Source organism: Trichosurus vulpecula, chromosome 5 (genome assembly GCF_011100635.1).
Source record: "Trichosurus vulpecula isolate mTriVul1 chromosome 5, mTriVul1.pri, whole genome shotgun sequence".
Classification (NCBI taxonomy): Eukaryota; Metazoa; Chordata; class Mammalia; order Diprotodontia; family Phalangeridae; genus Trichosurus; species Trichosurus vulpecula.
Genome location: NC_050577.1, coordinates 264,714,598 through 264,729,202, shown reverse-complemented (window position 1 = coordinate 264,729,202; position 14,605 = coordinate 264,714,598). Strand labels below are relative to the sequence as shown.

The 14,605-nt window shown below is 43.8% G+C and overlaps 1 protein-coding gene across 4 annotated transcripts in view; it reads left to right on the top strand.

Moving 5' to 3' along the window:
- The first annotated feature begins 1,351 nt into the window (after positions 1-1,351).
- KIF5A (kinesin family member 5A) overlaps positions 1,352-14,605 on the top strand; it is a 34,646-nt gene continuing 21,392 nt past the window's right edge. For 2 of the 4 annotated variants that reach the window (XM_036760365.1, XM_036760363.1), the window contains exons 1-8: positions 3,538-3,946; positions 9,569-9,656; positions 9,757-9,830; positions 10,464-10,568; positions 13,000-13,048; positions 13,503-13,558; positions 13,885-13,972; positions 14,301-14,425. In XM_036760365.1, coding sequence (XP_036616260.1) covers positions 3,818-3,946; positions 9,569-9,656; positions 9,757-9,830; positions 10,464-10,568; positions 13,000-13,048; positions 13,503-13,558; positions 13,885-13,972; positions 14,301-14,425 — 714 coding nt within the window. In that variant the 5' untranslated portion in view covers positions 3,538-3,817. Of the gene's footprint in view, positions 1,522-3,512; positions 3,947-9,568; positions 9,657-9,756; positions 9,831-10,463; positions 10,569-12,999; positions 13,049-13,502; positions 13,559-13,884; positions 13,973-14,300; positions 14,426-14,605 lie in introns of those variants that run through there. The other 2 variants (XM_036760367.1, XM_036760366.1) reach the window with 2 other exon arrangements.

Here is a 14,605-nt window from a genome sequence, read left to right as displayed (position 1 = left end):
AAGAATTCCCCTGTTCCCCGCACCCCTTCCTAGTAAGGGGAGAAATAGGAGGGAGAGAAAAATGCATGTTTAATTGAAAAAAATTAACTTTAAAAATAATTTTTTTAAAAAGTGGTAAAGCTGAGATTTGAACTAGTCAGTCCTCTGGCTCCATATCCAGCACCTTCTCCACTGTATTCTGTGGACATCAAATAATATGATAGTAGATCACATGGGGCCCAGGTGGTTTCCTCACACCTACTCTATGATCTACAGGAAACCTTCTCCAACCACTCTTAGTTTCAGTGCCTTCCCTTGGTTGATTACTTCCCATTTATCCTGCATATAGCTTGCTTTGTATATATTTATTTGTGTGTGTAACAACAATGCTGCTTGCAGCTGCTGTGGAGGTGTAAGGCCAATAACACCAGCGCACAGGAGGGCTGCTAGCATAGGTTCTTTGATCTGCTTTTCTAAAGAAAACAACTCTAAGGGGTTTACAATCTCACTTTAATTAAACATACATATATCATTCACTTAGTTTAGGGGGAAAAGTCCAGCACCCTGAACTTCAGAGAAAACAGAAACAGAAATTACAAGCAGAAATTATATAAACAGAGCAAATAACACAAATCATCAGATAGAACTTCTGTCCATAGCAATACATACATAGTTATCAGAGAGAGAGAAACACCAACAACTGGGTTTTCAAAGGGGGTGGGGGCTCCTTAATGGCTACCCAGTCTCATCTGGTGAAATCACAGGAACACTCTTCCAATGAGTGAGCCCCCAAAGCAAAATGCTAACCTCCGAGTATACATGTGACTCAAACTCATGTGACTTAGGCTTTCTTGTGACTTAAGCAGGTCATCAAAGACTCTTAATTCAATCAAAAACTTTTTTTTTTTTGAAGGGGGCAAGGCAGGGCAATTGGTGTTAAGTGACTTGCTCCAGGTCACACAGCTAGTAAGTGTATCACAAATGTCTGAGGCTGGATGAGTTGGATTTGAACTCAAGTCCTCCCGACTTGAGGGCCGGTGCTCTACTCACTGCGCCACCTAGCTGCCCCCAATCGAAAACTCTTGATGGAAGCAAAGTCAAGTTTCAGTCAAAGGCACTTGATTCCCTTAGTGCTGAGAACTAGAACTCCAAAAGAAAAAAGAGCAAAACAAAAAGTCCCACTCTGCTTGCCATTACAGTGTGTTGTCTCCCCCACTAGATTTTAAGTTTCTTGAAGGCAAGGATGGTCTTTTGCCTCTTTTTTTATCCTCAGGCTTAGCACAGTGCTTGGCACATAGCAGGTGATTAATAAATGTTTATTGATTGATGATGCAGATAGGTAATTTATGCATTATTAATCCTTATTTAACAGATGAGCAAGGTTGGATGCTTATCATTTTATCATGCTGAAACCTTAAGAAAATGTGCCACAACTACTGACTGCATGAATGGAAATGTATGATACAGTAGAAAGAAAATTGGACTTGGAGTCAAAAGATACGGGTTGAGTCCCAGTACACTTACTAGTTGAGTGACCAGTGGGTAAGTCACTTTACTTTTTTCAGTGTAATGAGGACAATGATGCTCATGTTACCTACCTCACAGGATTATGATGAGTAAAGCAAGTATAATTGTGAGTCGTTCATTACAATCCATCTTCCTGTTTCTTTTTCATCTCTGTCTCCTTATCCTTTGCCCCTTGTGACTCAGTGTCCTAGCCCTAGATTAGGAGGGGTAGTGTTGATGCTTAACCTAAAAAAATTCTCAGCTGTGCTCAACTTGAGTACCACTAGTCTGGCCTCTCACCTTGGTGCACAGGCTTGTTATGGACTGAGAGGTTCAACCACTCCTCTCCCCCTAGAGAATTTCAGAGTGTCCAGATAGCCCTTTCCAGCTCCTGCAGTCTGACTTTGCTTCCCAACTGCCTCTCCTGCCTGCCAAGGCTAATGACGTCTAGAAAAATCAATCTGACTTGCCTCTTTATAGCTCTGCTCAGGGGCTGCAGCAGGAGTCAGACCTGGGGGAGGGGATTTGAGGGATGATGACTCTCTGTTCAGGGGTCTTAGAAAGGAAGGGATGACTGAGCCGGGAAATTCAGGACATTGAACAACACATACACAGGCCATTTCACAAAAGATCACGGCATAAAGCCCCCAGCTTTCCTGCTCCCCTGCCTGCCATTTGTATTTCTCCCCCAGCTTTCCTGCTCCCCTGCCTGCCATTTGTATTTCAGTGTCTCCCCCAGCCCATCCAGCAGAAATAAGAACACCAAAGAATCAGACAGTATAGCGGACCTTCAAAATGATCTGGGCCTTTATTTTACAAAGGTGGGAAGGAGGCTCAGATAAGAAATAAGGATTTGCCCAAGGTCACACAGCTCAGAGCCTTAGCTGGGAGTTCTTGCATGCAGCTGGGGCAAATTCAGCTCGGGGTGGAAGAGGGTAGCTGGAATGGACAGTGAGTTTTCTTTCTCAAGGAGATGGAGAGAGCAGTACCCCCAGAGAGTCCAGCCTTCATCCTGATGAAGTTGGGGAGTTAGGTGGTCTACAGGGACTGGACGGGCCTGAGGACGCTTTCACCAGTATAATGGCTTGGGCGAGTCAGAGGATCGGCAGGTCGGAGGATTGTGGTTGCCAGAGGATGGCAGTTGCATTTGCAAGAGGATGCGGGTTGCACGGGAATTGCGGTTGCTGTGGGGAGGAAGCAAGATCCTCGACCACCATGTTGATGCCCTTGAACAAAACCTCAAGCGCTCTAGTTATGGCGCTATGTGGCTGAATTGGGTTTTAAACCCAAATCTTTTGACTTCAGTAACTCTCTTAAGGAGGAAGAATCAGAATCTGAACAATCTTTTCCTCAGGACTTTATCTACACACACGCGCGCGTGCACAGGAGCTTAAGATGTTTTCTCTCCTCTGGCACCCCGCCCCCGCCCCATACACGATCTTTGCCCTTCCAGAAAAAGTCTATGGTAGGGGAAAGGAGAACATCCCGACAGCTCATACTTTCTCTCCCTGCCCCAACTCTGACCCATAAATGGGGTCTTGGAATGCACCTGCTAGGGGAAGGGTTGTTTGGTCTCTTTCAAGGACTACTCAGTTGCGAAGGTCTCTCACCACCTCCCACCAGTTTATACTGGGGAGGAGGGGCAGCTGTCTGAAAAGGAAGAGGTTTTGAATCTTGATCATTACGCCTTCCTCCACTGGGATGGGGAGCTGTATCTCCTTGCTCCCCTCCTCCATTTCTAGAGGGTGGAGCTGGGGCGGGGGCGGGGATGTTGTTCTTCTGCAGCCAGTTCTTAGCTAACACTGTCAAACTGGTTATCCTAGGGGACGAGGGTATCCAGGATTCAGTAATTATACGGGAAATGGGGGGTTTGGGGCAAAGCCCAGGTTCCCTCTGGTGGGAACAGGCGAGAAGGGATGATTAATTTATCTAGCAAATTAAGAAAGGGGGGGGCCCAGATCCCTTCCCATCAACAGCCCAACCCCTTCCACCTTAAGAGAAGCCCCGCCTCCTGCTCTCTCCCAGACCCCCCCCCCCAACTCCAGCAACCCCGCAGAGTAGAGCTGCAGCGGGAGGGGCTGAGGCAGAGAGGAAAGAGAACCGGAGGCGAAGCTGAGGGGGTTTTCTCCAAAAATCTCCAGAGCCACCAGAGAGAGCTTCCCCAGCTCCTCTCCCTTCATCAGCCTTCCTTTTCCTTCTCCATATAGCATCAGTCTAAGAGATTGAGTCACTTCTGTTCCTCTCTCGTCTCTGCTGAGCTCCCCCAGCCTTTCTCCAAAGCGCCCCCACACCGCCACCGCCACCGCCACCGCCGCCACCACCGGTCATCACCATGACGGAGACCAACAATGAATGCAGCATCAAGGTGCTCTGTCGATTCAGACCCCTGAACCAGTCGGAGATTCTGCGGGGTGACAAATTTATCCCCCTTTTTCAAGGGGACGACAGCGTCATTATTGGGGTGAGTGCCCACCAGATGAGGAGGATGGGGTGCAGGGATGGGCATCCTCATAGGATATGTCTCAGATGCCAGAGTTAATGCTTATTTTGTTCCCCCACTTATCCAACTCCTCTCTCCATCTCCCTTCACTCTCCATTCCTCTTCTCCCTCCATCATCCCTCCATTCCTCCCCTTCTTTCTCCATCCCCCCACTTCCGCAGCCCCTCCCTCCCCACTCAGTCCTTAGCTCAGGCCTTAGATGGGTGTGGCCTGGGTTAGAATCTGAACTCTTGATTCTCTGCAGAGATGAAGCAGGTTCATTTAGTATCTCCCCTTTAACCCACACCCCAATCCAATCAATGATTTTGCATCCCCCCTGCAGTGTGCTAACCTAACTGTTATACACTTATTCTCCCATTTTGTAATTCAGAGGTCAAGATTCCATTCCTAACCTCCTCCCTACTCCCGGTTTTCACCTGCTGCCCTTTGGGATGTGAGTATAGCGTAGAGGCTTTGTATCCCAACCACACCCCAGCTGAAACTCTTGATCTGCTAGGAAGAGGATCCTGGGTCTCTTTTGTTGTGCTTAGTCTTTCTGCTCACCCCAGGGAGGCCTAGGGTGTGGGGCCAGAGGATACCATTCTTCAGTTCTGGAAACTTGTAGACTAGAGGGTCTCCAGCTCTAATCCCTACTACCATCACCTTAACTTGTCCCAGTTGTGGTTCTGGAGGTCACTGCTGTGTACCCTCTCCTATCCCAATTTGGGTTGACAGAAAAAAAAGCCTTTGAGGTAAAAAGAAAAAAAAAACTATTTGCAACCCCTTAGGCCAGAATTTAGTAGGGAAAGGGATTCAGGATAGGGCTTATTTAAGGGCCAGGTCCCTTCATCTCCTCAAAAAATAGCCAACATGTTCAGTATCCCTATCTAACCACCTCTTTTCATAGTAACCAATTTCATCACAACAGTCCCCACCCATGGAGGAGGAGATCAAGAGTGCACGTCATTCCCCTGCATCATGGCCTAGGTTTGATTCTTAGGCCCAGGCTCCAGTCCACGCCTCTGGTAGTAGCCTAAGACTCCCCAAACCTTCATAATTCATGCTTGTCACAACTGGGATAACAAGGACTGTGTGGCTGTGTGGTCCAGGTAACCCCTGAAGTTGGAGCAGAATGTAAAGGTTGTAGATCCTGAGAGCTGAAAAGTCTGAAGTGGGGGTTTGGGTGGAGGGAAATATTAGAATACAGATATATTTGGGGGGTGGAGCAACAACTGTCAGGATGGGCTAAAGACGGAGAATGGAGCTTTAGGTGAAAGAGGAAGAGAGAGAGAGAGTCATTCCTCCCTGCCTCCATTCTCAAGGACAATCAACTCCACTCTGTCCTCCCCCCAACTGGAGCCTTAACTGTTGACTCAAAAAGATGGATGCTTATTTGCTTATCCTTTAAATGTGTTTATTTGGGGCCATGAAGATAAGGTCTGCTTTTCTTTCCTCATTTCCCACCCTCTCCTCCCCTTCCTCCAATCTCTATCGAACCCATCCTAAAAAAAAAAATCCCTGCTTAGCATCTGGAGATGCTTTTCTTTCTTTCAGCAGCCATTGGCATAGCAGGAAGAACACTAGATTTGGAGTCTAAGGAACTGGGTTTGAATCCCAAGTCTGCCACTTATTACCTATATGACTCAAATTTAACAGGCTTCAATTTCTTCTTCTCTAAAATGGGGGGTTGAACGAGGTGATCTTCAAGAGAAGGCTGAATGACCACTTCCTGAATAGATTCCTGTACAGTGGGATTAAAGTTAGACGACCTCTGGTCTTCCCTCCTGTGACCTTTAGGGTCTGCTCAAATTCTAGATCCTAGGATTCAATGAAATGGTGATTAATTATGGGCCCGAAGACACAAGGTAAAGGAGGCTGTGGGAATGAGTGGTTAGTGAGAGTGAGCGCATTAGGTAGACTTTACATATTCTAATCACTGTCTCCCTGAATTTGGTTGTTGCAGATGGATTTTCCAGGTAACGTTGAGCAAAACTTCTCTCTATTTCTTTCATAATACTTCTGTGCTATGCTTCTATTTAATTAAAAGGCAAGGGATGGGCCATGTTTCCCAGCTTTCCCCAGTTAAGAGAGTAGATCCAAAGAGGTGAAGAAGAGGTACTTTACTGAGACCACCTCCGTCTTTTCTCTCATTTTTGTGGCTTCAAATTTTCCCATCTCTCTCCTTGTCTATCTCATTCTACAAGCTTGGACAGAGGGGCCATTTTGTCTCAGAATCCTGATAGTTCTATCTCCCTATTTTACATCCATGTCTCTTTGCACTAAGGGAATGAGACCTGAGAAAAGAGGCGTTTCTGGAGCTATTAGGTATTTTGAGGGAAATTCCTGGCTTTGCCAGTAAGAAAGAGGGAATCTCTGTCACTTTATCCTTATTCTGGAAAAGGTCAAAAGACTAATGTGGAAATATGTTTAACATGATTGCACATGTATAACCTATATTAGACTACTTGCTATCTTGGGGAGGGGAGAGGGAGGGAGAGAAGAAAATTTAAGAACTAAAAATCTTATTAAAAATGAATGTTGAAAAATATATAAAAAGGAAAAGTTGAGAGGAGTGAATTAGGGGATGGAGCTGTTTTAGGATATGCTGAAGTGTAAGGGAAGATCATAGAAGGTGTGTTTGTAGGGAAAAGAGAAGGATAACCTCCCTTGGCCCTAACTCCTTGCAGTCTCTTTGTAGCCAGCATTACCTGGTCTCTGTAGATTTTTTGTTTAAAAAAAAAGGCAATCTTGTTAAGTGACTAAGCTTTGGGCTAGGGGTTAGGGGACAAGATTGTAAAATCTCTCTTTTTGCTCCCCCACCCCATAACTCTTCCTATGGATCTGGGGGAAAGGTCATGGACAATATTCACAGCTTGTTTGATTTTAAAATGGTGTCTGAGTTACTGTATGGTGTGCACTCACTCTCTGTCATTCATTGTTTCTCTGTGTGCATGGATCTCTCTGACAGCTCTGGTGGAGAAAGGCCTGGTGTCTGGGGTGCCAGGCTGTCTAGGATGCATCTCTACCAGGATAGAGGTGGAGCAAACACAGGAGGAATGATAATTAGTCCCACATTCTAACCTCCCTCCACACATATGTTCCTTCACTCCGATGCCTACTAGCTGCTTCTTTCATAGCCTTAGAAACTATCCACTCCCCTTTCCAAGACTCTGTGGAGTATTTAAGATTGAGTTGAATGGGAAAAGGGAGGAACACCTCTGAAAAATTTGTCTTGGGACTTGATTTTTGAGACTTGTTTGCAGGGTTACTAGAGATGGAAATGATGGTAGAAAACAGCTTGCGGGCCAACCTGAATTACTTTAACATTTTCAGGGTGGGTCCTAGTATCCTTTTCAATTTTGGGCAGCCAGAGGACCAAGATCCAATCAGAGAAAAGACAAGGAAGTGAGCACTCTGTGTCTCTGGCATTGCTATGGTGACAATCCCTAAGAGCATCACCATGGAGACAAGGCTTGGTGTTCTCAGTTCAGACATTACTAGGTGTCTTAGACTAAGGCGCCTGAAAGGGACTACCTTACCCCTATATCTCCTATAACATGGAGATTCCATGGAGAATGGTGGAAAGGAGATGAGAGATATATGGATTAGGAGAGGAATAAAGAGACTAGGCATAGAGAAAGAAAGATTTAGCTTACTGTCTACTATGGACAGGACAGATCCCTAGGCTGGGATTTATAGGATCTCTAAATGAGAACTCTCCAGTGTTTTTCTATTCTTCATTTCTAGAGAGGTTAAAAACTGCTGTGGGTGGGAGAGGTTAAGTATTGGATATTACAGGCTAAAAGGGGGGAAATGTGTGTGGATTTCTGATTTAACCAGCTTCTTGACTTCCCTGATGTTTTAGTACCTATCCCCACTTCCCAGTGAGGATGGAAGCTCACTGGAAGTGACTGCAGTGTCTATGGCAGTAGGGGGCAGAGAGCAAAGGAGGCATCTACATCTCTTTCATGGGGTCAGAAGACAGTACAAGGACTGCACACATTCATTCTATAAATGGGATTTGGTATCTTAAAGCCCATTATTCAACATTTCTGCCATCAGTTCTACGTGGTAATATTTGCTGAATACAAAATAATTTGTTGGGAGAAGACTGGGATGGAAGTCTGAAGCACTGTTGGTATTTACTTAATTGGCCAGTCTCCATGATGAAGTGAGCCTATCTTTACTCTACCCTGGGCAAAATTGTGATGAACTTCAATTCTGCCTGTAGCCACCTGATTCCTTGACCCTCTTTGGTAGCACTCCCTCTTTACCCCCAATGTCCCCTTGATCTCCCCCTCCAACTAAAACTTCCTCTAGGAAAGACATTGATAAACTCATTCATATTAAGTATAGGTAACTTTAAAAAAACATTATTTCTCTAAAGAATATTTCAATTTTAACCAAAATCCAAGCTTTAAGTTCTAGCAGTTGAATTTCAGGCATCAGCAGAATGAGGAGGTAAACATTCTTTTTAGCCTTGTCCAAATTCCTAAAATGATATAAGGTAAGATCATATTGCTGATTGATCATATTTTAAATAGTACTTTAAGTCTTACAAAATACTTTCTGCACAGCAATCCGTGAGATGCATAGCCTGAGTACCATTAACCCCATTTTACAAGTGATGAAACTGAGATACCAACCACACAATTACTAAATGTTAGAACTGGGATTTGAACCCCAGCCTCCTTCCCCCATTAGTGCCTTTTCCATTACACCTCACTGTACTTAGTTAACCTAATATTTCTAGCCCATAAATATCTTACTACCACAGGTCTAAGAATCCTTTCTGGAATTATATCTTCTTTGGTTTTTCACTTTACTCCAATCCAGGCAAAAGAAAAAGGGCAGGGAAATTGGGGAGGGGGTGGCTGAAGTAGCTTAATGTTTCAGGACTTGGAGAGCTCCCCCAGTTCCAACGTAGCTATAGCGCCCTCTGGAGCGCCCAGAGTCCTCTGGAATCCCACTAATGGGACGGTTTCTGAGTGCGTTTGACCATTTAACCATCTTTGCTGAGACTCAGGAAGAGGAATTGTGAGGGCAAGATTGGCTCAGGGATTTGTGTGTGTAATCTCCTCTGGCTGTATGCCTGGATTCATGAAACATGGATAGAGATTACAGCTGAGAGGAGGCTAGAATCACTGGCCAAAGAGCAGATGTGTTTTGGTTTTCTCTATTTCTCAGAGACCTGAAGACAGTGTTGGGGAAGGGTTTGCATTTCAAAGGACTGAGATGGAATTTTAATATTAATGAATTGTTCGTGTTTCCCTCTTTGCTGCCTTTTTTCATTTTCTCTCCCTGGGAGGTGGGATACAGACTAAGTCACCAGGTTCAAAGATGTAATCTTTTCCTATCTCTACCTCATCTCTCCTTTTAAGTTCTTTTTGTCAGTCCCTTATTGCAAATAGACACAGTTCCATTGATTTCCCATTCCCCCCATACTCTGGCTCTTCTGCATTTGTTTAATCTGCAACTCCCCCTAGACTGGACCTTAATTTATGGAGCGATAGGGTTAAGGGTGGAGTTTTGTCCCTTCTTGGGGGCCTGGAAAAGGGGGCACCCACCCTTCATTATATCTGACACCATCTCTCTCTACTCCAGGGAAAGCCGTATGTATTTGACCGAGTATTCCCTCCAAACACAACACAGGAACAAGTTTATCATGCATGTGCCATGCAAATTGTCAAAGGTAATTGGTATTTTTTGGATGAGGGGAAGAAGCAGTTCCTACCTCTTATTTCCTTCTTCTAAACCTCATTCTTTTTATTAATACCCCACTTCTCTTCCAGATGTTCTTGCTGGTTACAATGGCACTATTTTTGCTTATGGACAGACATCATCAGGAAAGACACACACTATGGAGGTGAGAATTCTAGCATCTTTGCAGGAGCAAAGAAAGGACCTGGAAGTTTTGAGGGGGTAGCCCCTTAAAATAGATTTCTGTCTTTGTGGAGAGGGATAGACACCTAGGTATATTGTGCAATGCCCTGATTGAGCAGTAGATTGAAAGGAATCATCTATGAACCTGCTGAGGATACTTTGAATGAACAGTATTTTATTTCCAGCCTGACTAAATTTCCTCTTTGCCACATCCTCCAGTTTTCCTCTTTTTGTCCTAGAAAAACAACAACAAAATCTATCCCTATGTCTTGCCATGGTAATTGACCAAGTCACTCCATTTTTCAGTCTCTTAATGAAACTCCCTATTTCCTTTCTACATCCCTTCTCCACTAAGGTGTTAGTGACACTATCAGACTCTCAAGACTTGAGATAAATTTCTGATTGCAGAATGAGCCAGCCACTCTATTTAGTTTGTAAATCTATATTTAATTTATATCACTTGTGAGTCAATCTGTGTTATATTTCTCTGTATTATGAACTCATACAATTTGATGCAATTTGATATAAATAATCTGCATGTAGGGGGCACTTTCATCCCAATATCTCCACTCTTCCCATGACTCAATCTGACTTTGTGATGTTCCTGTTCATCCAGGGGAAGTTGCATGACCCTCAGTTGATGGGAATAATTCCTCGAATTGCCCGTGATATCTTCAATCACATCTATTCCATGGATGAGAACCTTGAGTTCCACATCAAGGTGAGTATGGCAGAATAGCTGGATATCTTTGGCAAGTGGAAAGGATGGTGAGGTCAGATACATAATGAAACTAGAGGGAAATTCATATTCTAAGTTTACATTTCTCTACTCTGGTAAGCCTCAGTTCCTTCTTCTTTCCAACAAGTTGTCTTCTCCTACTACCTCCCCTTCCAAACACATACACTATAATCTCCTTCTCCAAATTCTCCTTGTTATCGGAACAGGAAATTTAGCATAGCTGAGATCAAATCTCAGTTTTTAAAAATTAACTCTCAACTGCTAGACCTGTAGCTATGAGCTCTGTCTAATCCAGGGGTGGGGAACCTTTGTCGTCGAGGCCACATGTGGTCTTTTAGGTCTTTGGGTGTGGCCTTTTGACTGAGTCCAAGTTTTACAGAACAAATCCTCTTATTAAAGGGATTTGTTCTGTGATGTTAGGATTCAGTCAAAGGGCTGCACTTGAGGACCTAGAGGGCCAAGTGTGGCCTTGAGGCTGCAGGTTCCCCACCCCTGGTCTAATCATTGCCATTGCTTTTTTTGCCTGACCTCTAGAGATTCTCAGTTACCTCCTACCTACTCCCCCCAAACTCCCTGTGATTTAAAAAAGGAACTTCATTAGCAATTACATGAGGAAATGTAAGTAGAATAGGCACACAATAAAGATTGATTAAGCTATAAAATATAAATTAACAGTTAACATTTAGATTAAGTTACAGAATATAGATTAATAGTTAATGAAGTTAACAACATGGGAATCTTAAAATATCCTCATTCTAGACTTATATTATATTATACATTATTATATATAAACAGATTTCTAGAATAACTAGACCAGCTGCCATGCTGCCTTCAGAGAAGGCTATAGATGTGCTCTCTCTCTAAGTGCCTTCAACCCAACTTCTGGTTGCTTTTCACTTCAGAATTAGTGCTCCTTCTGATCCCTCACCATTTGCAAAGCTGACCAGATAGAAAAGAGCTGGATCTAGTTAAAAATACTGTATTTGTCCAAACTTGCTGAAGCTCCATTTACTTCTCTAGGTTTGGAAAAATAGTTCTCTTCTTCCTACCCCTCCTCACCAAGGAAATGTTCACCCAAAACCACACGTAGATAGTGTGCGTAGCCCAGGCATTCACCTCTGCCCTTCACTCCAGACTGTGGCCTCACACAAACCTGATACAATCCTGGCAGCTGATCCCATTGTGGTCACATTCTCTTCTTGACTCATCGCTCCCAACTGGAGCTACTTCAGAAAAATCTAATATGAATGGGATACCTTGTGCCTGTAGTGTAGGTTCACCCCAAAATGAGTAAAAGGGCATTCAAATACAAGGAAGCCTATGGACTACAGTGCAGCAAAAGGGCATCAAGTATACAGCAACCTTTTTTTTTTATTCCACAAAACATGCATAAGATGCAAAAGATCCATAGAAGTGCAGAAGCAAAAAACCACATGAGGCACTCAGAGCCCATCAGCTCCCTCTGTGGAACTTGAGGTTGCTTATTGGGGTAACTATTTGATGATCCTTAAGCAAAGTGATCCCCTAATTTACCTTTCTAGCAAGAGAAGGGAGATTTCTTGAGCAGCACCAGCTTTGGGGGTTATTTCATTCTCTACTTGTCCAGAGAATCTTACAGAGTCCCTCGTAAGACTTAAAGTAGTATTTTGTGATTTGGATTCCCCCTAAACATACTTTGGGGGGGCCACTGAATAAAATTTCATTTCCCATTGAAAATGAAGTGGTAAGGTCTTAGGTTTCATCACTTCCTACCCCCCACCCCCCACTATCTTCTCAGATTCCAAGAAAGAGAAATGAAGCTGCTATTATGGCTTGATTTTATAGACCACAGAGAGGGGTAATTTCCACAAGAATCCTCCAGAATTTGTACCCCTGTGTCTCAGTCAGCCAGTTATTGGAATTCTGTATCTTCTCATGAAGGAACCCACAGTCTTTGGGAAGGGGCTTGTCAGATGCCTCCAAACAAAATCCTATACCCTGAAATCTCATTAGGTTGATTGGGGAATTCATAAAATTGATATGGTATTCCCTTGATCACAACTAGAGTTCGTAAGTTTTGGAGTTAAAAGGGATTTTAGAGATCTTACAACCATTTTACATCATGATACATAAAGCAATAGCTATATGAGAATTCACACTTTTAAAATTCCAAAGTACTTTCTTCATATCATCCCTATGAGGGTAAGGCAAGTATTATTACCCTCATTTTACAAGTGAAGAAACTGAGGCTCAGAGAGATTAAATGACTTGCCTAAACCACTTGCATATGTTGAAGTTGGATTTCAAACATAAATCATTAGTAGAAGTTCAGTATTCTTTTTACTACACTGATCTGTCTCTCCCATCAATAGTAAGAGAAGGGTCATTTAATCATAGGCCCTTTCTTTGTATTCCCATCTTTTTCTCTACCCAGGTTTCTTACTTTGAGATTTACCTGGATAAAATTCGTGACCTTCTGGATGGTGAGTATTAGTCAATCTTTGGGAACTGACCAGAGAGGAAGGTGGGAGGATGATAAGAAAATTTTCCTTCTACTATCCCATTTGAGTGCAGTTTGGGAAGAGATGCAAAGTACAACTGTTCCCCCCTATTCCATAACCTCCGTGAGTTGTCTCGGTCTTTCTAAGAATTAAAAGGCTATAGAAGATAACAATAAGAATTTATCTTAAAAATAAAGGACTACAAATTTGGGAGAGGGGGTAAAGACATGTAATTCTTGGGCTAGAGTTCTAGGGGAGTGGCAAAGGAGTTAGACCTCCAGGGGCACTTCATGACAGCTAGAAAGTTATGGAAGTTTCCTTTCCTGTAAAGCACAAAAGAAAAAAAATACTTCTGTATGGGTTAGGGATGGTAGGGAAATAGAAGCAGAGTGGGAACCTGGGATTACATGTCTCATCCTTCTTCATCCCAATTCAGTGACCAAGACAAACCTGTCTGTGCATGAAGATAAGAACCGGGTGCCATTTGTCAAGGTGAGAGTGGGGTTGGAGGAAGAATGGTAATTTGGAGGTTAGTGTCTGAAGATTCAGAATATCGATGCCCCGTGTATTAGAAGGACAGACGTTGTGAGTGTGTGTGTGTGTGTGTGTGTGTGTGTGTGTGCGTGCGCGCGCGCGCGTGTGGTGGGAGGGTGGGGGTTATATACTGAAAAGGTCAAATATCTAGATAGGTCAGAAATTGAAGAGTAGTTTTATAATTGTCTGAATGTTATAAAACCTTAGGATTGAAAAGTTCCATCTTCCATCTAGTGTCTGAAAGTATTATGGCCAATGTATTTATGTCTATATTCACCCCGTAGGGTTGCACTGAACGTTTTGTGTCTAGCCCAGAAGAAATTTTGGATGTTATCGATGAGGGGAAATCCAACCGCCATGTGGCAGTCACTAGTGAGTAGGAAAACTAAGAAGCGTGTGTGTGTGCGCGCGCGATCTCGAGCTCGTGCACTTGTTTGTCTGTGTATCTGCTTCTGTCTCTGTGCCTCTCTCTGAGGTTAAAAAGCTACGAAGCAGAAGGGAATCTGGGGCATCTTTGTCCTTCAGGAAAGGAGAGTCCCTTGTCTATGTGGGTCAGGGACACTGAGCCCAAAGGGAAGGACGTCTAAGACCTTTCTCTGTCTAGAGGATGTGGAGGCATAGGGGGCTGTTTTGTTGAATGAGAAGTAGCCTAACATTTCTGACCATCTATCACTCTATCTTTCTTCCTCACCCCTTTTAGACATGAATGAGCACAGCTCTAGAAGCCACAGCATTTTCCTTATCAACATCAAGCAAGAAAATGTGGAGACTGAGCAAAAGCTCAGTGGGAAGCTCTATCTCGTGGATCTAGCAGGAAGTGAGAAGGTTAGAGGGAGGGGCAAGTTTGGGGGTGTGCAATCTCAGAGGGGCAACTTTTTTTATCAAAGTCTTTGAAGGCCTGGCTAAAGGAAAAAGCCCTCTCTGTTCCTGCCCAACTGTCTCTTTTAGACCTGATCTCTATCCCTCCCACCCCTAAAGAACTGAGAACACCGCGCCGCCCTGCCC